Genomic DNA, 25885 nt, shown 5'->3' on the forward strand with positions numbered 1-25885 from the left:
CAGCAATCTTTTCTCTATTAATACTCTTACCCAACCAAGTCTCATATGTCTGAAAGATAGATAAGAGATGCTGAATAGTTCTCGTGCTACCATTCATAAAGATTGCCACATCATCAATATACATAAGATGTGAAATTTGAACCGTACCTCTGGCTTGTGAATGCTCTAAGCACATTGAGCGTTTCTACCACTTTTGATAAAACTACCTAGTTTTTCTTCTGATCTTTATTTTTTTTAGGGGCCGATTGAATCTCATGAATTTCACTAACCTCTCCGTGATGAAATGAAATCTAGTACATAATCGTGTTGGCCAAATCGTCATGCTGGATTTACCATGACACGAGGTTTAACTCATTATCTTCAAATCTCGAAAATATAAATTAAAAATAACCACAATTACATTGGAAACATAACAAATAATATCAAATACAATCTTTAAATACACAAATCTTACGTAAATATTTTATTAAGAAAAAAAGAATAGTCCCATCATAAAAAAATATTTTTTTTTATATTTTTTAAAATGGGATTACTTTTTTATTGAATGTCGACTTATATATTTTGAGTTTATATATATCATTATTCAAGATATTCTAAACTAAAGCTTCTTTGTTTTATTGATCCAAAGCCGTAGCCCAGTTAATACTTTCGTGCCATGGGCCGAGAAAATAGTTGTGACAAGCAACTTCATAAGTTCCTAATTGCAAAAGTAGATGCTCCAATGTATTCTAAGCTCTCATTTGAACCTTGCATGCATACATACTCTCAAAGCTCCCGTCTCAAACAGAGCTTCATACATCTGCCTGAACATTCAATCTAGAGTTGTTGCTTTTAACTTAATCTAAAACAACAACCAGAGCCTAATAAATAAAGCATATTTATCTGCATATGGAAAAACGCCATGGACATATGGGAGCCAAGAACTGTGCTGCCTTCCTTTAACTTTTGTCTTGTTTCTCTGCTTTTTTTCTAGCCCGCCTCTCCCTCTTGCTTACATACTTGAATCCTCCATTTTCAGACTCCGAGTCCTCTAAATCTCTGACAGACTTCTGCACATACAAAAGTACTCGGAGTTAACCAAATTGAGAACTGTCTCAAACTAGAATTAATGTGGAGGAGAGAAGAGAGGGGAGAGAAGAAAGAGAGGGATCGTACAAAAGGTACCTCTCTAAGCTCGGCAAAGCTTACAACATAGAAGGTAACGGCTGCAGCTGCTACAATTCCTAGAACGGGTAAGGCCACTTGCTGTATCCCATCCATTCCTCTCTTGCTGCTTTTCTGCCAAAAGTATAGGACATATGTGTGGCCGGCCTTTGCTTGAGAGTTTCTGTTTGGAAGGAGAGTGCATATTGCTACCGGATAAGGTTTATCTGTGTCACATGGGGGGACAATATTGCTCTGGATAATGTCCTTTTCATGAATTTCTTTGCCTTGACACTATTAAGGAGCAAATGGGCTAGACTTGGGAAATTGAAGGTTGGCCCAACTCAGCATCTGGAATGTAGAAATCGTAGAATTATGTAGTGTGGTCTGTGGCAGTCAGACTGAGAGACCTATATCCACCCCAAGCCCAACCATTGTGCTAGGTTGAGGCTGGATTTTTTACAGCCGGAAAATGATGGAGACCATCCCCATCCCTAAACTTGCATTAACACTGAATTAAAAATAGTTTGTTGTTGATCGATGAGTTTGTAACAAGGGATTTATCTTCTCTTACGTGAAGAATATTCAATATAGAGGGATCGGGTATAGAAAAACAAATGAAATATTCTTCCATATGGAAGGAAGATCAGTGAGAAATGCTGCATATTTGAGAGATTCTTTTTGGGAAGTTTGGATAATTAGTTAAAATAATAAAATAAAAATTAAATAAAATATTGTTTAAATATTATCTTTTTTAATATTATGATTATTTTAAAAATTGAACAAATTAAATTATTTATTATATTTTTTATAAAAATTTAAAAAAATTATAATTATTAGATAAGACGAGTTAAAAAATCATTTATATCCAAACAAACAAAGATTTCATTGTATAGATAGCAAAAGTACGAATAAATAGTATTGAGATGATGTTAAATGAAATGAATTTTGCTACGTATAAATAAAGTCGCGTATTAATCTGCGTACTAATATTATTTTTTTATATTCAAAATTTAAACTAGTACTATTTTTAATAAAATTTACTTTTTAATTAATTACATTACATTAAAGCATATATTAGTGTATAATTATCTTTGTAACTAGATTTTTCTAAAGAAAAAAGTATCATAGACTCGTAGGATTATTCATCCTGACCGAATAAAACTCAGCCAGTTCATCCGATTTTCGGTTACCGGTTTCGGTCCGGAACAAATGCTTCCTTCACTTCTTAGAAGCCGCAAGGTTTCCATTTTTCTTTCGTAAACGTACCTTTCTTTCGGGCTTTGCTACATACAGTCGCCAGATGCAGTCGGCGTGCAATCGGCTGTACGGAATGAATAAAAAAAAATTATAAAAAAATTTTTTTATATTCAAGGGGACCTACATGAATTATAAAAAGTTATAAAAATAATTTTTTTTTCATGTAGGTCCCGTATTAATTTTTTTTACAGCCGACTGCACGTCGATTGCATTTGCCGACTGCAAAAAGTATTTCTCCTTTCTAATTCTGCGACATCTACCTCTTACACCTGACTAAGAAATTTCCTCTCGTAGACTGTAAACTGTAACATGCAAGCAGTTATGAACTTACACGAAAATGAGATGCCAGCTGTGACTGTGAGAATCTGAGGCTCCCTTTTTTTTTTTGGCTTTGCTATATACAGTCGCCAGATGTAGTCGGCGTGCAGTCGGCTGTACGGAATGAATAAAAAAAAATTATAAAAAATTTTTTTTATATTCAAGGGGACTTACATGAATTATAAAAAGTTATAAAAATAATTTTTTTTTCATGTAGGTCTCATATTAATTTTTTTTTATAACCGACTGCACGCCGACTGCATCTGTCGAATACAAAATATATTTCTCTGTTTTTTTTTAAAGTAGAATCTGAGGCTCCTGACACATACCACTCAGTTCCCGACAAAACAATCGAAACTACAAATAGTAAAAACACTGACCTCGGGTACCTTTTCTGAAATAAATTGACCGGCCACTGCCCGAATGACATATAGGACAAAGTGGTCCCGCTCTATGTTCCACCAAGACGCCACCTCGTAGCCTTTCTTTTTTTTACCAGTTATGAACTTACATTTTCTCTCCTGCTGAAATTTTCTATTCAGTATATACCTGAACCAAACAACTTCCATTCCCATCACTCCTTCGGACCTTCAGAATTTGTTTAACGCGTCAAGATAAATGAATTGTAATAATTTGACATTAATTAATTAACTATTCTAAGTTACATATTTTTCTTAATTAATTTGACATAAATTTAGTTTTATATTTTGATATATTTTTAACTTTCTACATTTTTTCTTAAAAATATTGTAATAAGATATAGGCTTTTAGATTAAAAAAATATGCTTTTCTTTCCTTCCCATCGCTCCTTCGGACCTTCAGATGTTCTTTAACGCATCAAGATAAATGAATTGTAATAATTTGATAATAATTAATTATTCTAAGTTACATTTTTTTCTTAATCAACTTGGCATATATTTAGTTTTTTATTTTGATATATTTTTATTTTTCTACATTTTTTCTTAAAAAGATTGTAATAAGATATAGGCTTTTAGATTAAAAACAAATGCTAATTTTTAGTTTGGTAAAATTTGAAAAAAGAAAAAAAGGGGGTCCATCCCAAACACAAATTCAGTTCTGGCCCATGTCATAACCAAGCTAACCCAGGCCAGATTTTGGCCATGGTTTGAAATTCGGGTTTCGGACTGGATATATCTAAGAGTGTCAAATCGTATTAATGGGTCGTGTTCATATCATGTCAAAGCATGCACATTACAGTTAATAGGTCAACACAAACATGACCCTTTAAGAATTTTGTGTCAAAATTTTCAACATGAACATAACACTTTAAGATAACGGTCAATACAACACGACACAACCCGATATGACCTGTTAGCAAATATAAATTAAATTGACACGACACGGCATAACACGACACAAGACAATATGACTCGATAACAAAAATAAATTAAATTAACAAGACACGACATGACACAACACGATTCGTTTCAACCCATTTACATTAATGGATTGAACATACCCATTAGTGACCTATTTGACCTAATTGATAAACTAACAACAAGTCTAAAATTAAAATCCAATTAATAAATATACCAACATTAAAATCCTAATAATTATTCAGTACCAATTACCAAATATGATATATAAATATGATCCACATTCCACACATTGTAATAATATTAAAATTACATCCCAAATATAATAAACAAAACACACATTATAAACATATTAATGATACAATCCCAAATATAATAAAAACATGAATCTAAACAAATCAACAATTTGAAGAATGAAATCGAACATCCTTTTTGCCCTTGTTGATCTCTAATTCCATTACATTTTCAGTTAACTAGTCCAATTTAATTTCTTGTGTTTCTATTAAAAAAAGACGTCAGTAAAGTTTTATATCAAATAATATTATTTTATTAAAAAATTACAATCATTTATTCAATCAAAAAAAATATTACATTGTTCATTGACATATAACCAATCTCTTGTGCAAACTAATACTTCAACAATATCTTATTTTAGTGCACTCCTAAACTGATCAATGATACATCCACTAACACTAAAAGTAGATTTAGAAGCAACTGTAGAAACTGGAACACTCAAAATGTCACAAGCCATACAAACAAGATCAGGATAACGAAATTCATTTCTTTCCAAAATAAAAGAATGTCAACTTTGTATTTCTATCTACCCTAGGTTCATCCAAGTAAAGATCCAATTGACTTTTATGCAAATGGGCACTAAGATCATCATGTCTAAATGAATCAAATTCATGTACACAAAAAATAAATAAAAATGTTTCTTAATGATATGTTATATGAAACAACAATATAATATAAATCATTAAACAAAAAATATTATTTGATATTACCTGAAATACTTGTTTATTAACTGAGGATTCATTTTCCACTCCACTAACATTGCTTTCAGAAGTCATGGTAGAACATGTGAAAATACTAGAAGAACTATATTCCAAGAAAAGAAATGTCATTTTGGTACGAACATTCATAAACTCATTAGAACAATCTCCATAACCCTTTATACAAGAAAAATCAACAAAATGAAACTTGTATCGAGCATCCAATATAACTGCTATAGCCAACAACACATTGAACTCAGACCAATATTTCTCAAACTTAGTAAGTATTTGACGAGACATTCTCTTCATGTAAGTCATCTTCACCCTCAAAGTGCCGCTTTAATGTAAAATAAATAAAAAACATTGCTGGAAAATAGAGATTGGTTGTAAGGTATTTCGTTACAGAAAAGTCACAAGTGGCTTCATAAAAAACACTCAATAAACCTTTAATTTTCTCTACTTTTTTCCACTCAGAATTTGGTGGACAGTGCTTAAAATTAGAATCAGTAAACTCCAAATGGCTAAAGGCACAACGATAGAAAATAGCACTCTCAAGCATAAGATAAGTAGAATTTCATCTAATGGGGACATCCTGTCTCAACCCCTTTTTACCATCCAAAGACATTTAATTTGTTGAATCCATAAATTTTACTATCCTTGTTTGTGATCCTTTCACATACTTGATCTCTCACGAACTTTTTGGATAACATGATCAATCTCTTTTAACCCATCTTGTACTACCAAATTAAGAATATGAGTATAACAACGAAGATGAAAGAACTCACCATATAACCAATATGAGCTTTCTTAATGTTCAATTGAGTTCTTAACAATTCTACTAAAACATCATTAGAAGAAGCATTGTCAAAAGTCAATGCAAAAATCTTGTGTTGAATTCCCCACTCACATAGCAAGTTATAAATTTTTTCAGACAAAGAGATGTTATTATGTGGTGGTGGCATGAAAGAAACGTTCAAAACCATTTTCTCTAAAACCCATTTCTTATTCAAAAAATGTGTTGTAAAACATATATAACCATTAGTGGTTATAGAAGTCCACAAGTCAGATGTCAAACTAATTCTATCAAGAGAATCATTTAAGAAACATTTGATTCTTTCTTTTTCTCGATGATAAATCTTAACCAAATCAGCATTGACAGTATTCATAGAAATAATTTAAACATCTAGAGGCAAATATTGTAATAAAGATCTCACTCCCGAATATTCAACAAATCAAAAAGGCAATTCATGATTCACAATAGCGGCTACCAACAATTCTCTATATTCATTAGTATCAAATTTAAGATTACCTACTGAAATAGATCCGAATCCACTATTTTGTGCTAACAAACACTGACCAATATCTTGTGAATTTCTACTAAGGCATATGTCAATTTGACGCTTCATATTTCCAGTTTCATATTTGCTCGTAGCCATGTAAATAATTCCACACAACTTGCACCTAGTTCATGTGTGACGCCCCCAAATTCCGTTTGGGATCTGACGGACATTTGAAGCGTCGAGACATGCAACACAAGGTTACCTGCCCCCATTCATGACATATAAGATGCAATATTCCTAACATGCATATAACAATATACAATATTCGCAGCGGATAAATTTTTTCTTTAGCAATACTATGCACCAAATTGAAAATATCTCAAATGCTTAAAACATACTTCATACATAAAAATCCATTGAACAACTAAGATCACAACACTAGTCCAAAATGGTTATGATCCAAAAAGTAATAGAGATGCAACTCAATCGTACAAGTAGTAATTTACGTTAATTACTATATCAACATTTATGTCGCACCGTCACTTAGTCAACTGTGTCTAGTTGATCAGCTCCTGATTCTCCTTCAGGTCCTGTAACAAGATCTACCATTCGGGGGGAATGGTAGTTGGGACTACCAAAGTGAGATTTGATTACAAATCTCAGTAAGTTAACAAAAAACTTTCACACAAGCTAATGATGCATGGATGACAGTAAAAGCATAAATGCATAATCAAATTCATAAGTAATTAAAGCATAACTTGGCGTACAACATAGCATAATTGACATAACTTAAATTGAAACATGAACTGAACTTGACTTGACATGAACTTGATCTGAAACTTGACTTAACATGAAAAATACATACTCCACAGTTGTTGTGGCCCCATGTATTCTACGTGTAAATACATACTCCACAGTTGTTGTGGCCCCATGTATTCTACACAAACTTGACTTAACATGAAAAATACATACTCCACAGTTGTTGTGGCCCCATGTATTCTACGTGACACAATTGCTGTGTCTCACGTAGTGTATGCGTCACAATTGCTGTGACCCCATACATAAGTAATCAAGATGAAACGTGACTGGAATACGAAATGACTGAAGCCCTGACGTAACATAACGTGACTTGAATATAACTTGAAATACATGACCAACTTGAGATAGAAATATTTCGTAACATTGCATAACATATAATAAATAACATATTTAACATGACATATTTGCAACAGTGAATATTACATGACTTGACTTACATGTAATAGATGGCATACTTAGCATGACGTACTTGTAAGGTACAGTAATACATGACAGAATATATTATGTAACAGATAAAAATTGATGACAGAATAAATTCTGTATAATAGACAATTACGTGATAACTTGGCATGGCATGACATATATGATAACATACATACATACACTGTAGTTCCTTTACTTAGCACACATACACAGTAGACTGCTAGTAAGTTAAAAGCTAACTTACCTCGATCTCCGCATTTCTTATTAAAACCTTAAGCGCGATCACGAGGAACTGTAATTAGTGATTCTAAAAGTTAGCACTAAATCACTAATAATTTGAAATATGGAAAAATACTAACTTAAAGAGTAAAATTTCTATTTTACTCTCTGCATGTAGGAAAATGACCGTTTTACCCATAACTTAAGGATTTTGCATACTAACTCCAAAAGTCACCAAAATTTACATGCCTCATATAAATTTTATCCTCAATTCAAATATCAATTTAGAAAAATTTAAAACTAATCACAACTATTAAAACTCCATAGGGCCGAAATTCTCATATGCTATTTCTATTGATTTTTGTTTCCAATTTATTTTGATCAACCTTTTGATCTATGACTTATAAATATGTGATCTTCAAACCAAACCATCACATGGTTTAAAAAGATGTCCTAAAACATATATAAGCTTCTAATTCAAGATCACATGGTTAAAAATTAACCAAAACATAAATTTAGCCAAGAACATCCACACTTTGGCTTATCTGAATATCTCTTTACATAAAATTTCATATCTTTGAAACTAACATCAAATATCTTCAAAATAATAATATAACATGTATATAAGATGCTTAGGATCCTCCAATAAAATTATCAAAGTCATCAGAATAGGTTTAGACCACCAAAGAGTTAAACTTTCTCAAAACAGAAACTGTTTTTCCTCTTCCAGTTTCTAAGTTTCTAAATCTAAGAAAATCTTTCATCAAAACCTTTAATCATGCAAAAAGCCTCAACCAATAGTCATATATACATGTTAACAATACTCCATAAAAATTTCGGATCAATATCTATCCATTAGCTTAGTCAAAAACTCCAAACTATAACATATTCTCCAGTTTATCTCCCAGAATGACCTTTCTATAGTTTACATAATATTTGACTGATCAAATGATCTTCAAATGGGGAAAATAAGGTATCCATGTAAACGAGACTCAAAAAGGAACAACTTATATGAAAGAGACTTTATGATAAAACACTTACAAAAGCTTCGAAATGGGTGTACAAAAGACCTCCTAAAAGCTATCCGAGAGAGAGTGTTTGATATTCTTTCAATGGAAAGTGTAAATGAAGATAATTTCATGGGGAGAGGTGGCTGGAGATACTTATGGATGAGATATGGAAGAGATGAGGCTGGAGTTGAGAGTTGAGTGTAGTTTTCTCCTACCCAAAAAAAATCTATAAATGATTATCTTATAATATTCTATCCAATAATATCTAAAAAAAAATCAACTTAAGATATTTTTATCTAATAATATCTATCAACTCAAAATATTTTTACCCAATAATATTCACGAAAATTACCTCAAGATATTTCTTTTTATTCAATAATATCTACAGTTTTGAACAGACGTTTTGTTCGAAAATATGAAAAAATATTATTGCGCCATAAGACTTTAAATAATCCTCCGAGTCTAATGGCACAAACCATAATACATTTTGACACTTCTAACTATCTCCAATAATCAAAAATACACTTATGATACCATAGTAAATAATAACACTAACTATATAGTTAGATAAAAACCTATACGATTAATGGATTCGTGAAAACTTATGAGGTTTTCACGAGATTTCAAAAGTTAATAGAAATTTCAAAATTGAATTTCTAGCGGGCTGTTACAATCTCCCCTCCTAAAAAAAAGATTTCGTCCTCGAAATCGAAATAAGTAAGAAATAACAAGTTAAGGAATATGTGTTGCTTACTAACCTGGTGTCTATCCCGTATATATTTGCCTTTGAGATTATGACATTCCTTAACTCTCTTATTTTAATCAACAATTATATTATACTTCTTTCCACAAGGTTGGCCAAGTTGTATCGACACACTCTCCAAACCTAAAATTTCAAGTAAATAATCTTCCGAAACTCTTCTTTAGAAAAACATAGGCGATATACTTTAAGTGTTCCTGTAAATACCAAAGTTAGTAGAGAATTCATTAAAATTAAGCCGTTATCCTCTCTCTCTCTCTCTCTCTCTCTCTCTCTCTCTCTCTCTCTCTCTCTCTCTCTCTGTTTTTTTTTTTTTTAAATCGGTGGCCCTCTGTTTTAGACCAGACAACTCTGATGCGCATGATTTTTATAGGTCTTCTGTAGTTGTCAGGCGCCGCATAGCTACGACACTACTTTGTTCTTCTGTAATTGTCAGGCACCGCAGCTATGATACTACATTGTTCTTGTCTCTTGTAGAGAAATGATTCACGAGAGATGATTCGTCATAATTTTCTCTATAAAAGAATTATTCAGTTCATCTTCTTTCTCATCTCATCTTCTTCACTTTTCTGAAATTAGTCTGCATTCTTACTCTGCAATCTCTTTCTGTTTACTCACTTTGCAATGGCTCAGCAATCTTCTCATTACCAAAACATGAGGTATTCTGCACCTCGTTCACCAGTTGTTTATGCTTCTTCCGTAGGTGCTATAATGCAATCCAATAATGATCTGACTAATAAGTCAGATAATGAACTTATCTACGAGCTTGTGAGTCTCGGTACTCGATACTCATCAGCCATTGTCGTATATTCTCAGCGACTGCAGTCTAGGACTGGTGGGGTTGACAAACTCCAGGAGAAAATTTCTATCCTTCAGAGGCTTCTTATGGAATCCAACATGAAGATAGAAGCAGTAAAGCGAGAGAACAGAGATTTAAAATCTTTGCTTAACTCTTCTTTTCGAGTGGCTACTCCTTTAGATAGGAGAGGCATGCAGATTTTTGAAAAGCAAGAACGTTTAAAGATTGAGGCAAAGAGCCTCAAATTTCTGTAATTTTGCTTTATGATAATAAAATAATACTTCACAAATATTCATATTTGTGTTTCTATCTTCTGGTATATGTTTTATGTACTCCATTTTATTTCTTTCAGGGATTTTCATATATATGACATGATCCAATGACTCATATAAATATGCATTTAATCATGCATATCCAAACTCTCAGTAATCTTCAAGTTAATAAAAACCTCAAGGAGTTCTACTGGTCTAGGACTAACTTACTTCTTTATAATCGCAACAATCAGTCATCTTCCTAGGTGGTACTTCGATAACTGACCAGTTAATAACTTAAACTTGAGACTTTCTCTTTTATGATTGTCATAACTCTTTTATCCATCATAAGTTATCAATTATTCTAACTCTAAATGATTTGTTCCTAATGTTCACATAAATTCTCAAGACCAAGATTTTACTCTCCATATAATAGTCTTCAAAAGAAGATCGATCTATGTATCCATAAAGATAGTGCTTTGCCAGAAATTCAACCTCTAAATCATACTTCAACAACCACAATGGTGATAATCAATTGTTGAGCGATAATTTGTTGAAATATGTCAACACTAAGCAAATTCAAAATTTTTTCAAGATAGTGACAAAGGAAATCAAGGCAGCATGGACTTCCACGTTCACACAAAAACATCAAAAGCTCCCATCTATATAATAATAATAATAATATCGATGATGATGTTCTTAAGCAGTGTTTAGCTAATTTAGTCAATATAATTCAAGAACAAATAAAGCCTAACATATTTGTCTGTTAACCTAAGAAATGAATACATGCAAATTTAAGAAAAATGCTAGAAAACGGAAAAAATGTGAATCTCGGCTGGATTGACTTACAGTGGGCAACAGGCAGGGACGACGGGCTGGATTGACTGGGTTGAAGAGGCTGCCACTGATGGTGAAGGAAGAGAGAAACGGTGCATGGGGAAGTATATAAAGGCTAAACGCAACCCTCAAATTTCAAATTTTCATGCTTACCACTAATCCCCAAATCTAGAACACGCCACATAACCTAAATCAATTAGCATATCAAACCATTAAACTGTCAGTAATTTACAAAAACATGTTGGGGAAGAACAATCACAATAATTACAAATCTTTTAACAGAAATTGAGCTGGATAATTTCCCACAAAATACGATGACGATCTTGATGCAGTGATGCTTATGCCTTTCTCTTTTGCGGTCGAATAATCGAAGAAACCCTAAGAAAAGGGCCACAGAGAGAGAGAGAGAGAGAGAGAGAGAGAGAGAGAGAGAGAGAGAGAGAGAGAGAGAGAGAGATCTTGATGCCGTCGCTGATGGTGAAGGAAGAGTGAAGCGGAGCACGGGGAGAGAAGCCACTGGTGAAGCAAGAGCGGTGCACGAGGAGAGAGAGAAGAATCTGAGAAGAAAAAAGGAGAAAAATTAAAATGAAACCTACTGAAATTCGAAAACTAGAAAGGAGGAAGGGGGTCAGCATACACTTGGGTTATTAGAGTTAAGGGTTTTTTTTTTTTTCTCCAGTTTTAGGTCTCAAGGGTAGAAAGGTAAATTTATTTTTCTTAATGGGTCATAACTGGTTGACCCGTTAGTGACCAGTTAAGCAATCATGTTTTAACGGATCAATATGTTTTGATCCGAACATATTAAAACTAAATCTTAACCTGTTTTTATGGTGTCGTGTTCGTTTTAGATTAACGGATCGTATCACATAATATCACCCTTAAATATACCTGGATGAACAGGAAGTACTATAAAGTGAGGTGAGATGAAATACAAGAGAGTTTAGAGTAGGTTTGAATAGTGAGATGAAAATTTTTAGTTTAGATGAAAGTTGAAAATATTATTTTTTTTTAAATTATTATTGTTCTCGAATTTAAAAAATTTGATAAAATTAAATTATTTATTATATTTTATGTAAAAATTTAAAAAATTTTGTGATGATAAAATAATATGAGAATTTTATATCTCTTCCTACTTACCAAAATGAGATGAGATGAAAATTAAATTGTCAATTTCACCGTACAAATAATTTGGTCTCATCTATATTTTATGGGTCAATCCAAATCGGGGCTAAGAGCATTCACATTGATTTCATCAAAGTCATATTCAAAATTTGATGAAAAGTACAAATTTTTTATAAATTTAAAATCTTTTTATCCATAATTCCACATTGAATTAGTCATTGGATTCATCAAAATAATATTATAATATTATTTTTTTAATAATATATATATTTTTTCATATTTTACAATTAAACTAATTATATGTACATTAATAATTTAATTTGATATTTAAATTATTGATTTTTAACTAATTTCATTATTATGCCCCATAAATTAAAAAATATATGTGTAAAAATTAAAAAAAGTCATCATTATGCCCAATAACATTTACACAAATTACGTAGACAATATGAAGAAAACTTAAAAAAGAAAAATAAAAGAAAGTCTCCTTTAACGTTTATGGCTAACGAAAAAGGAGAAAAAAGTAGAATAAATATGGTCATTAATTTAGAAGGCATAGATGCCTGTAGTAGAAGAATCAGCAGCAATAACAGTTGATGAGAGAGGGAAAATAAACTGACATCAATTGGTCGTTAAAATGTAATAAAATAATCTTTGACGAGTGTATCTTTTAAATCTGAAAGAAAACTTAAAAATGTTGTAGTTCAAAATTTTCTATTGTTTAATTTGCTGAGACCAACGTAACTCTAATTTATATAAATTTATCATTTTATGCATTTGGCTTGACTTTTAATAAAGCAATACCAATTCCCTAACCAATTTTGTTTTCCGAGTTTCTGAAACAATATTCAAGAGTTCCCCTCATCAAGATTCCTTTTGTTTGTGGAAGCTCATAATGTAATTAATACGCTCCGTAATAACAAAACAACTCCCAATGTCATCACTTTTTATTTATAAAATTCATTACATTTCCGTCAAGAACTAATATTCTTGTACATCTCACGTTTTGTTATTCTCAATAATACTTAATATTTTAAGTTATTGATCGAAAAAATTATTTAAAATGTATTAAATTAATACGAATGATTTAAGACGATAAGATAAAATATGAAAAGTAGCATTTTTCTTATATTTTATAAATGCCGGTGAATTTAATTAATTAATTTTCTTTTTTTTTCTTTTTTTCTAATTTCATCCTTTTAATATATCTATCAAACATGTTCGATCCGATAAATTATTATTATTATTTTATTAGAATAGCTTTAAATTATTATTTATGGGTGTCGATAAAATCGATGTAAACCAAATGTAAATACGAGGATACTTACGTCATATATCTTAATTTCAATCTAACACGTATTAATGTACGTGAGAGTGCCTAGCTGTCTAGTTCCTGTACTAGGAATTTAAGGCAACTTTTACAATTCCATATCGTTATTATCATAAATTGAAAAGGGGAATAAAAAGTCAAATAATGAATCATCGACGCCATTTTGGTTCCGAACGATTCGTTGCATTAGAGAATTTTATAGACCAGTTGAGTGAGTTGTTTGAATTCTACAAAAGTCTAAAATAATCAGGAAAATGTAGTTTGGCCGGCGACGATATAGTCACGGGTCTAAACAGTGCAGCTGCCCTCCCTCCCTCTTTTTGAATTCAAAGAGAGTGATATTTTCTATTCATTTCCACTAATTCCCACTATTCTTGGTATTTATAATTGTTCTCGAATTATTTACAAAGAGATATTTAATATTTATTAACAATCTAAGAGTAATAAAAATTTTATATTTAATTACTTTTATGTATTTTTTATACATTTTATTAACGTGATTAATTGCATCATATTTTATTAATATAAAATAACTATTTTATCAAATTACCTAAATAAAATATATAAAACAAATATGTAAAAGTGACTATATATAATATAACTCTTTTTTCTGTTTTTTTAATTCAAAAGGGAGGGAACAATAACAGTAAAAAATGCTTTGCAATGCTCGGGTTATACGCTAAAATTAATTGATGTACAAAATGATTTTATGAAGCTGAGGCTTGGCATCCCCAAAATGGTAAAAAGATACAAATTTAAAGCCCAAAATGGACACCAAATAGGATAAAAATTTTGCTCTATCAGGCTCGGCTATCATCATTCCTTTTATTTTTCTTTGATTTTTACAAATATTTTTATCTGTCGAGTGAATTTACAAAAATAAATTTATAAATTGATATAATTTAATACAATACATCAGATTATGAAATTATTTTTATTGTAAACTATATTTAACTTATCAGTCATATTAGTTTGTAAAATTACTTTTATAAAATATTTTTGTAACTGTAGCATTTTTCTTTTTTTTTTTTTTTTTAGTTCATTTGCATATACTATATACAAGATTTATTGCCTAATTACCAATATTACACGTTAATTGGGACATTGTACATTATTTTTGTCTACTAGTTCAATTTATAAAGGTTCATTAATTAATTACCAAGACCATGAAACCAAAGATCATTGGTAAACTAGGGATGCAATTGCATGCATTCTTGGATCATAAGGGAGAGACCCACAAATACACAGAAGATTTGGATTCAGTCTCAAAATCCCAGAAAGATCAATTATAGGAACTCAATCATAAAATAAAGAAGAAATGTCAAAATCGGCCAAAAAAGAAAAACATAAAAAGAGGGAAAGGAAGGACGTAGTATTCGTGTCTGCACGCATACAAGGGCGGTTTGGTCGGTTGTTCAAGGCCACACCACTTTGAGACCAAAAAGCCAACTATATTTCTTGCATGTGTTCAATGACAAATCGATCCTCCTTTTTGTCTCTAATTTCGGATGTAGCATCCTTGGAACTCTTGGTCCATGTGTAGGGCTTTGAATCTATGAGCTGTGATTTTAAGCTTTGAAGTGTTAAATTACAGATAATTTTAAGGATGTAAAATATGTTTTTTTTGTTTTTTTAATAGAGAGAGAGAGAGAGAGAGAGAGAGAGAGAGAGAGAGAGAGAGAGAGAGAGAGAGAGAGGAAACAACCTGGCCTACACGTGAAAAGGCGAATAAAGAGGGCTTGGCTAACCAAGTAAGGTAATATTCTCGAAAAATAATGAGCTTGAGTCTTTGAGACAAGTTTGATTATAGAAAATATGTATCGCATTGAGTAGATGTCTTGTTAAAATCTCTACGTATAAGATAAATTAAATTTAAATTGAGCAAGACTTCCGGATGTTGAAATTAAAATTAATTGGAGGAGATAATCGGTACCCATATGAAGGTGCTTAAAAAAAATAGAGAATAAATGGAATTTGGAAGTTAGAGAATGTTATCCCATTAAATGGCTCTTGACATTAGGGCCGTAAAACTATCTATTCAGACTGGAAAAACCAATTGAATCGGATCAATAATCTTATTGGTCGGTTTTAGGATAATTGAATGTGTATATATATTTTTTAAATATTATGTATATAATATATTATTGTATATAGTAGTTGTATAGGTTAAATATATAATTTTCATATATCACCATTAATCATATATAAAATGAAATTATTTAATATTCATCAATCATATATAAAATATTAAAAATATCACTTAATTTTAATTTTAGTAATTTAATTAATTTTTCATATTAATTCTTTTGTCAAAAAAAAAAGAAAAAAGAGAAAAAAAACATTCATAGATAGAATCGGACTGAATGAACCAACCGATCCGATAAAAATAATGAATTGAAATTTTCAATCTATGACATCTCATATCCGACCAGATAAATTACATCCTTACTTAACAAGCTAAAATGGCATAAGTAAAACAATTTCGGATAGGAAACGAAAGATAATATTGTAAAAGGACAATGCTAGTAGTATCAATGGTTAATCGAGAAAGTAAACCGATGCAGTGTAAATGTTTTTTTTTTCTTATTTTCATTTAATCATGTTTTACACAATTTAAAATATTTTAAAAAATAATAAAAAAATAACAATTCACCAATTTTTACTTCTTTAATTATCAAGTAAAATTAAAAAATAAAAAAAAAATTAATTTTTCCAGTCAATTTTATCGGTTGAACTAATATTTTCTATTGTAAAATAGATATTTGATGGCTGTGAAGAGTTAAAAGGTCAGCGAGTTTTTTTTTTGTCCCTCAAATTCAGTGTTTGGTTTAGCATCGTAGTTCGGAACAAATCAAGAGGCAAATTAGGTGGTGGTATCGCAAAAGCGGCAGCGTTGGGACCCAATTATCGCCCAACTGGCTGGTGAGGGTCCCCACACTTTCTGTCCCGCGGCAGTAAAGAGTGGACTCCTACTCTCTCTTACCTTATATACCAACAATCTTCCTCTCCTCCTTCGCCATTGATAATCCTTGATCAAATTCCATTCTACTGCTTTCGGGAACACAAATAAAAGAAGACCAAATTCCCTCAGGCAAGCCTATATCATCCCATATCTTTTCTTTCATTGTCTTTAATTTCTGTGTTTGATAAATCTATGATCTTTTTGTATTGTTGATGGTGATGAATCATGGTAACTCTTTCTTCGAGATGTCCGTCTGTATATCTCTCTCTATCTTTGGTGAATGAGTTCTTATAAGAATCAGATGTAATTCCCTTTCTTAAACATGAGCCCTGATCTTCTGGTTCGTTTGAGCCTTTGAGGCTTAATTCTAAAGATTCACATGATCTCTATGATCACGATCATTCTATCTTACACATGCATGCATATATATATATCTGATCATCAATCTCTCTTTTCATGACTTTCCTTTCTTCTCAATCAAGGAAGGAATTTCCATCATCGGATGCAGCTCAAGTTCATTTCATTTCGCATGGTTGATCATCTAAGAGATCAAATTCTTATTTTAAGTAGGAATATTTTCATTGATTTTGAAGAGATCTCTTACTATTCAGTTTTCCCTTTTGCAGCTTTTTACTCTAACTAGAACAAATAAATAAATAAATAAATAAATAATAATAATAAAAAAAAGAAACGTAAAAGGGAATAAGTCACTTTTTTAATGCTTGAAAGATGATGATAATTTCCAAGATCAGCAGAGGTACCCATGATTGTTGTCCAGGTTAAAAGGATTATTCTCTCTCTAGAGCCAAGGCCCTGTATTTGTGTTGTAATAATAATGATTCTTAGAGGAGAAGAGAGCAGTAGAAATTTCATAAAAATAGGAAAAAAAAGCAAGAAAGAGAACTAGGAGGGAGGGGAACGTAAATTGCTCCGTCCGGATATGATTTGAAGTACAGAAAGAGACGAAACTGATGTGGTGCCTACCTGCTTAATGGGTCCCACCCACAATTCTTTCCTTTTATTTAGTCTGATTGTGATTGAAAGCCTTATTGGAACACTGCTAAGCAAGCTTTATAGTTTATTGTGGTAGACATGATCTTCGATCCATCTTTGAATGTTAGAATTTAGTGGGTCTCAGTTGCAACGAACGGTCAAGATGCAACCTTCATTTTCTAAAAAATTAATAAAGAAATTATATTTATTGAAAGCCTAGAAATTGAGATTTTATAATTATTTTACTATTATTCGGCCCCTAAATGTTTTGGAGACTAAAATGATCTATAGCGTTTTTAATTATAGCTATTATTTTTAATTATAACTTCTATTAAAACGATATTTATTGTATAGTAAGTATGCATGTAAAATATTTTTAAAGTTAGTGACAATGGTTTTTTTTTTTTTTTTTTTAAATTAACGTAATCTCCAAGAGCTTTTCAATTTGATGTTTTTTAAAAATGGACTTAGCAATTCTTTTTTTTGTTTAAAACCCTTTTTATAAATTAAGCAAACAGTGGTTACACATGCTAGCATCAGGTGATTGATCAGATCAGTACGAGATCAAACGATTTTGGATCGTACGATATTGTTTTTTTCTAAGTGCTTGATTAAAGTGTAATATTTGCATGTACCTAAATAGTACATTGTTTATCTGTCGTTTTAATTTTTATTTGTTTTTTTGGTGGGGGGACCTGACGGAATCTTTACCATCTACCACTTATGGCTCATCATCAATTATCCTCTTCTTCTTCTTTTTTAACTTAAGCTTTTGTCTTTGTATATAATTATCTGAATCATGAAGTTCAGATTCCAAACACACCTCTCGGCCACCTTCAGCAAAAAGGCTTAACATATTCCTGCAACAATGTTCAATTCTCTTGTAATTGTCAGTGTGTCGAATTTATAAGCACCATATTCGTTTGCCATAATGCGTGAATGAATCCATTAATAAAATTGGAATAGTATTCTTTTTAGAAAATAAAAAATGCCCCAAAAACTAATCTTAGTCCATCGTATCTAACACATTTGTGACTTGATTCTATTGAAATCTGTGTGGGGTAGAAGACAAAAGAGAAACAGCCTGGTAAAGTGGAAACGCCCCACTGGCACCAAAGAGTTTTTAGAGAAAAAACTGAAAACTGTAAGCCATGACAACTATGTGCTGACTAATGCCACCTCACGATTGGACCCCCTGCACAGGAAGTTGTTTGGTCAAATGAAAGTACAGCTGAGCATTTAGAGTTATGCTATTTACAAGTCTGGCTGATTCGTGTTTCACTTTCATGTTCGTCCCTCATTCTGGTATTCTGGGTCCAAGTCCAGAACCCAATCTCTGTCATGTTGGCTAAAAATATAGTATATTAAGGACTAATATTTCATGTATCTTCTCTTGATGAATTCAAATGTTGAAACTGGCTAGCAATTTTGCAAACAAAAAGGAAGAAATGCATTGGATCTTGTTTTAATATTTTGAAATGAGCAAACTCGCATTCCTGATATGTTGCTTGCTTAATCTCTCTCTGAAATAATTATGAACTTGTGTATGTCACAGAAAAGAAGTCTATTAGCTGCATCTTGGTTTTGAGATGGAAGAAGAGATACTAGTGAATTCAGAAGTTCCGGTGCTGAAGGCTGCTGAGGATGCTGCGATTGATGCCGATCCCATTAATAAGGTAACTGCAATCTTTTATTTTGTGGCTGTAAAAGAATCTTTGTGAAATTCCGTGACCGTGTAGAGATTGAATTCTGCATTTTCAGTGTGTGACCACAGATGACACAAGCATGAAATGCACAAAATCTCTGTTACTGATATATTTATATGTATATATGTATATATGCATATCTCCCAACTTTTTTTCATCAAATAAGTGAAATTCCAAATCTTGCTACAAAATTCTCCTTTGCCAAGCACTGCATATAATTCCTGAAAGCTTGTCTCCTGTACTTTATGACATCCATTGTTTTCTGATACAGCTTTTCTATTGACATTTTTACCACCTGTCACTCATCTTATATAATTTGTGTTTGCTTTCTTAATATTTTCTCCAAACTATACTAATGTGACGTCCGTCATAGTTATCAACTTATTGATACGACTTCTAGACAAGAAAATTGTCACTGTGTATATATGAAATCAAGGTATAGGGATCTATGGGAAACCCATCAGTTTGAATTAGACTATGTCGTTACCTGAATCATTTTAAAGCAAAAATTCGATGTGTTACTGTAGCTCTTGTATTAACAATTGCAGTCTTATCTGAAGCTAATGTGATTGGAAGGAGATCGCTTGATAGAACTCCGAATTCTTGGTTGTATTAGTATCGAAGTGGTCTATGACTTTTCTGCGAACTTAATTGTGGCAACAGAGATGCAGTGTTTATATTGTTTAGTGGTTGATATTGACTTCCATGATCTTGTAACAGGTAACAAATGGAGACTTGCCCCAATTAGGAAAAGAAGGCAAGAAAGAAGAGGAAGAAACTGATGGGGAGTTCATAAAAATTGAGAAGGAATCTATAGATGCAAAAGATGCTTCACACACGGGTGTAACAGCATCTGTAGAGGACAACCACCCAACTGTCATTGAGAGAAGCTCAAGCAATCCAAGCAGAGAATTACTTGAAGCACAAGAGAAGATAAGAGAACTCGAGTTTGAATTAGAAAGACTAGCTGGAGCAATTAAGCATTCAGAATCTGAGAACTCTCAGCTGAAGGACGAGGTCTCACAGACAAAGGAGAAGCTGGTAGAAAGTGGAAAGAAGTATGAAGAGCTTGAACTCAACCACAAGAAAATGCAAGAACAAATTATAGAAGACGAGGAGAAACACAGTGCACAGATAAACAGTTTGCAAGAGGTATTGCAAGCTCATGAAACAAAGAGCAAGGAGCTGGTTGAGGTGAAAGAAGCATTTGATGGTCTCAGCCTTGAGCTCGAGACCTCAAGAAAGAGGATGCAGGAGTTGGAGGTTGAGCTGCAACGTTCTGCAGGTGAGGCACAAAAGTTTGAGGAACTGCATAAACAAAGTGGCTCACATGCAGAATCCGAGACAAAGAGGGCCTTGGAGTTTGAGAGATTGCTGGAAGTGGCAAAACTGAGCTCCAAAGAAACGGAAGATCAGATGGCTTCTGTACAAGAAGAACTGAAGGCCGTGTATGAAAAGATTGCTGAGAATCAGAAGGTTGAAGAAGCACTCAAAGTAACTGCAGCAGAGCTTTCTGCAGTCCAAGATGAGTTGGCTCTTTCAAAATCCCAAGTACTGGACATAGAGCAGAGACTTTCTTCAAGAGAGGATCTTATAAATGAACTGACCCAGGAACTAGACTCAAGAAAGGGTTCAGAATCTCAGATGAAGGAACAAATCTCCTCGCTTGAAATTCTTATAGCCTCAACCAAAGAAGATCTTCAAGTAAAGGTTTCTGAACTGGAAGAAATCAAGTTGAAGCAGCAGGAAGAAGTGAACACAAGGGAATTAGTTGAGACTTCATTGAAAACGCAGGAAGCACAATTTTCAGTAGTACAGGAGGAATTGGCTAAAGTAATCAAAGAAAAAGAAGTTCTTGAAGCAACTGTGGAAGAAATTACTAGTAAGGCAAAGCAAATGGAGGAGTTGCACAGCGATCTAGAGGAGAAATTGAGGTTCTCAGATGAGAATTTCTGCAAAACAGATTCTCTTTTGTCGCAAGCTTTGTCGAACAATGCGGAGCTTGAAGAGAAGTTAAGGTCTCTGGAAGATCTTCATAACGAGTCAGGAGCTGCAGCAGCGACTGCTACTCAAAAAAATCTCGAGCTCGAGGATATAATCCAGGCTTCAAATGCTACGGCAGAAGAGGCAAAATCACAACTGAGAGAGCTTGAGACACAATTTATAGCTGCTGAACAAAAGAATGTGGAGCTTGAGCAAAAGCTAAACTTTACAGAACTAAAAAGCAGCGATGCCGAGAGAGAGATGAAAGAACTTTCCGAGAAAATATCTGAACTAAATGCTACATTGAGAGCGTTTGAGGAAGAAAAAGTTCAACTGAATGGCCAAATGCAGGAATACCAGGAAAAAATAAATCAGCTGGAATCAACTCTAAACCAGTCCTCATTACGAAATTCAGAGCTTGAGGAAGAATTGAAGATTGCTGTCGGTAAATGCACTGAACATGAGGATCGAGCCACTATGAACCATCAGCGTAGCCTTGAGCTAGAAGACTTGATCCAGGTATCTCATTCCAAAGTGGAGGACGCCAGTAAAAAGGCTAGCGAGTTCGAGTTGCTACTCGAAGCAGAGAAGCATAGAATTCAGGAACTTGAAGAACAGATAAGCACATTAGAAAAGAAATGTGGGGAAGCGGAAGCAGATTCCAAGAAATACTCTGACAAGGTATTAGAAATTTCGTCAGAACTTGAGACATTCCAAGCTCGAGCATCAAGCCTTGAAATTGCACTGCAAACGGCTAACGAAAAGGAAAGAGAGCTGACAGAGTCCTTGAATTTAGCAATAGATGAGAAGGGAAGACTAGAAGATGCATCGACCAGTTCTAGCGAGAAGCTTGCTGAAGCAGAAAATCTATTGGAGATCTTGAAGAATGAATTGAATCTGACACAGGAGAAGTTGGTAAGCATTGAAAATGATCTTAAGGCTGCAGGAATGAGAGAGAATGAGGTTTTGGAGAAGCTTAAATCTGCAGAAGAGGAACTGGAGCAACAAGGAAGAGTGATAGAACAAGCTACTGCAAGAAACTCTGAGCTTGAATTATTACATGATTCCCTAGCAAGAGATTCTGAGGATAAACTCCAAGAAGCAATGGCAAATCTCAACAATAGGGATTCTGAGGCAAAATCTTTGTTTGAGAAACTGAAGATACATGAAGACAAGGTGAAGATTTATGAAGAGCAGGTGGCTCAAGCGGCTGGAAATTCGGCATCTTTGAAGGAGGAGTTGGATCAGACTTTATTGAAATTGTCTTCTTTGGAAAGCACAAATCAAGAACTCCGAGAACAGATTTCAAAAGCTGAAAATAAAGCTTCTCAGTCTTTCTCAGAGAATGAGCTGTTAGTCGAGACTAATGTTCAGCTCAATAGTAAGATTGGTGAACTTCAGGAATTGCTTAATTCTACTCTTTCCGAGAAGGAAGCCACTGCTCAACAACTTGTTTCTCACAAGAACACTATCACAGAGTTAACAGACCAGCACTCAAGAGCCTTTGAACTACACTCTGCAGCTGAGGGTCGCATTGTGGAAGCAGAAAGACAGTTACAAGAAGCCATTGACAGATTCACTCACAGAGATTCAGAAGCCAAAGACTTGAGTGAGAAACTGAGTGCTCTAGAAACCCATATTGAATTGTATAAAGAACACGCTCAAGAAGAATCTACGAAGGCTGAAGCTCGAAATATTGAGTTGGAAGAGACACACTCTAAGTTAAAGCATCTAGAAAGCATTGTTGAGGAACTCCAAACCAAGTCAAGTGACTTAGAAAAAGAGACTGGAGGGCTGGCCGAGGCAAATATGAAGCTTACTGAGGAAATGGCCACGTACGAGTCCACACTGAGCGATTTACAGGCAAATCTGGCTGCAGCTCTTGCAGAGAAGGATGGAACAGTTGAAGAGCTTAACTCTTCAAAGAAGGCCATAGAAGATTTGACACATCAACTCGCTTCTGAAGGGCAGAAGCTACAATATCAGGTTTGGAGCTAAGTTTTTTTAGATATATTGGTAAACAATGATATGGATATCGTTTTGTCCCATGATGTTCAAAAACATATTTGATTTCTTCAGATATCTTCAATTATGGAAGAAAACAACCTTCTCACTGAAACACATCAAAATGCCACAAAGGAACTTCAGTCTCTGATATTGCAGCTTGAAGAACAGTTGAAGGAACAGAATGCAAAGGAGGACGCTTTAAGATCTGAGATTGAAAATCAAAAGGCTGAGATTGCTGAGAAACCTTTGTTGCAAACTCGTCTCAAGGAACTTGAGGAACAATTAATTAAATCTGAAGATCGATTGAAACAAGAGGTATTCCAGAAATTTCTCAATTATTGCAAAAATCAGGAATCTCGTGAATAGCTCTTCTTATGCAATTCAACTATTACTCCTTTTTAGTTGAAAATTCAATTGTACATGCGGTATTGTTTCTGACTGATATGATGGCTGTAGGTGCAAAGCATTCAGGTGGCAGCTGCTGGAAAAGAGGCAGAATTGCTTTCGAAATTGGAGGATCATGCTCATAAAGTCCATGATAGAGATTTATTACATGAAACGGTGCTAGAACTTCAGAAAGAATTACAACTTGCTCAGAGCAAGCATGCCGAACAGGTACTAGCCATAGTTAAAAAAATGTATTCGCACTTCAACTTTACTTCTCCAATATGTTGGTCGTACACATCACTGCCGAATACCTTCAAAATCAAGGCTTAGTCCGTTAGTTGCAGTGTTTGACATAAACAACATGTAATAATTTTCCATTTCTAGGAGCAAGTTTGCAGTTATCTTGTGTGTGGTTCTTTTATTATTTTTTTCCCAGCATCCTGATTCTCTAATTGTAGGTTTTAATCACTTGTTTTATACGGAAATTTGATCTAAAAATTAAAAAAGAATGATTGTTCCTGAACTGTTCCTTGTCTGAACTTCCCATCAGAAGGAAAAGGATTCTCAAAAGGAGTTGGAAAGAGAAGCAGCACTGGAGCATTCTCGTAGAGAGATTGAAGCAAAGAACAAAGAAATCGTGCTACTAGAGAAGCAAGTCAAAGAGCTTGAGCAGAAATTGCAGCTGGTTGATGCTAAACTGTCGCAAAAGGTTATTTTCTATTCCGCCCACCTTATAGAGACCAATTGACACCAAAAACTAATCCTGTTTCATAACAAAATCATTTGACTTGAAGAGAACAGTCGGGGTTGGAAGTCCTGACTCCCCTCATTAGCTGCGTAAGAAAAAGAACCCGTAATCAACATGGGAAGCAGTCCTCTTGTCCCACCAAATTTCGCTTTCCTCCTTTATGTTTCGGTGGCTTCCTTTTTGTTTGTTATTGCTTTCAAGATTACATTGTGCTCAAAATCACAGCTTTAACATTTAAATTTGGGTTTTATGAGCATTCACCCAACTATGAAATAAAGTTGCTAAACATTTAAATTGTGTTACAGGGAGATAGGGGCAGTCCAACAGAACACGAGGAAGGGTTGGAGGTTAAATCCAGGGACATTGGATCAACCATTTCCACTCCATCAAAAAGGAAAAGCAAGAGAAAGTCAGAAGCACCATCTGCTCAAACCTCATCTTCTTCAGAGATGCATGCTCCAACTGCTGAGGTTTCTCCTCTCACGACCTTTAAGTTCATCTTGGGAGTAGCTCTAGTATCTGTGATATTTGGCATAATTGTTGGGAAACGATATTAGCTTGGGGTTTTTGTGGATTTTGGTTTTGATCTTCTTTTGTTTCTTACTTTGTTTTCCCTTTTCTTTTCCCATCAATATAAATTATGCAGTAAGAGATTTGAAAGCTATGTTTGGATGCTTTCAAACTTAGGTGTTGAGGTTGGTCAGGGAATTTGTCTTCATTTTTACCCCTTGCCCATATAATATGTAAAGTGAAAATTACAGTTCATGTATTACTATTCAAGTTTGTATTTAATTTGTTGATTGGGTATGCATCTTTCCAACTTTGTTTCTAGGTTAAATCATTGATGGGGAGTTTTATTTCCCAATACCATAAGAAAAATATATTGTCAATTTTCGAGTATAAAAGTAATCTTACAAATTAACATAATTTCATATGATCCGTTAGATATACTTTACGACAAAATACATTTAGAATATAACATACGTCAAAAATAATACTCCACATGCTTAGTCAGCACCCGATTGCAACATCTCTCTTAGAGGATATGTTTCTCCCATATGATCTCAGGTGGCTATCAAATTGTTTCAACTTGTCATAACCAATGCTACTAAACCCTATCAAATTATCTCATTATTTGTCAAATCCACATGTTGTTTCAGTGACTTTTAGATTCATAGGATATCAACTTCTTTTATCTC

At 33.3% G+C, this 25885-nt stretch overlaps 2 protein-coding genes and 1 long non-coding RNA gene across 4 annotated transcripts; 1 reads left to right on the top strand and 2 right to left on the bottom strand.

The window, feature by feature from the left end:
* Positions 1–714: 714 nt before the first annotated feature.
* LOC122303301 lies at positions 715–1872 on the bottom strand. Its single transcript, XM_043115013.1, has 2 exons — positions 1165–1872; positions 715–1049 (listed from the first exon to the last, which is right to left on the bottom strand). The coding sequence occupies exons 1-2, from the start codon at positions 1258–1260 to the stop codon at positions 939–941; spliced, it is 207 nt and encodes a 68-aa protein (XP_042970947.1). The 5' UTR covers positions 1261–1872; the 3' UTR covers positions 715–938.
* Positions 1873–11320: 9448 nt separating this feature from the next.
* LOC122305537 lies at positions 11321–11867 on the bottom strand. The gene is made up of 2 exons (XR_006241160.1): positions 11755–11867; positions 11321–11635 (listed from the first exon to the last, which is right to left on the bottom strand). It is a non-coding gene; the product is annotated as an uncharacterized LOC122305537 (long non-coding RNA).
* A 4970-nt stretch (positions 11868–16837) lies between these two features.
* Positions 16838–25498, top strand: LOC122303302 (myosin-9-like). 2 transcript variants are annotated; one of them, XM_043115014.1, is made up of 7 exons: positions 16838–16991; positions 19411–19531; positions 20282–23530; positions 23624–23866; positions 24008–24166; positions 24489–24647; positions 24992–25498. In XM_043115014.1, the coding sequence occupies exons 2-7, from the start codon at positions 19445–19447 to the stop codon at positions 25241–25243; spliced, it is 4149 nt and encodes a 1382-aa protein (XP_042970948.1). In that variant the 5' UTR covers positions 16838–16991; positions 19411–19444; the 3' UTR covers positions 25244–25498. The 2 variants fall into 2 exon arrangements, with proteins under 2 accessions (XP_042970948.1, XP_042970949.1); XM_043115015.1 differs by having other exon boundaries at positions 24492–24647.
* The last annotated feature ends 387 nt before the right edge of the window (positions 25499–25885 follow it).

Source organism: Carya illinoinensis, chromosome 3 (assembly GCF_018687715.1).
Source record: "Carya illinoinensis cultivar Pawnee chromosome 3, C.illinoinensisPawnee_v1, whole genome shotgun sequence".
NCBI lineage: Eukaryota > Viridiplantae > Streptophyta > Magnoliopsida > Fagales > Juglandaceae > Carya > Carya illinoinensis.

Excerpts from the sequence above, each read along its gene's own strand:
- LOC122303301 (XM_043115013.1), bottom strand. The coding sequence starts at position 1,260 with ATGGATGGGATACAGCAAGTGGCCTTACCCGTTCTAGGAATTGTAGCA. Across the intron at positions 1,050-1,164 it reads GCTTTGCCGAGCTTAGAGAG|AAGTCTGTCAGAGATTTAGA; the intron begins GTACCTTTTGTA and ends TTGTATGTGCAG.
- LOC122303302 (XM_043115014.1), top strand. The coding sequence starts at position 19,445 with ATGGAAGAAGAGATACTAGTGAATTCAGAAGTTCCGGTGCTGAAGGCT. Across the intron at positions 23,531-23,623 it reads GGCAGAAGCTACAATATCAG|ATATCTTCAATTATGGAAGA; the intron begins GTTTGGAGCTAA and ends TGATTTCTTCAG. Across the intron at positions 23,867-24,007 it reads AAGATCGATTGAAACAAGAG|GTGCAAAGCATTCAGGTGGC; the intron begins GTATTCCAGAAA and ends TGATGGCTGTAG.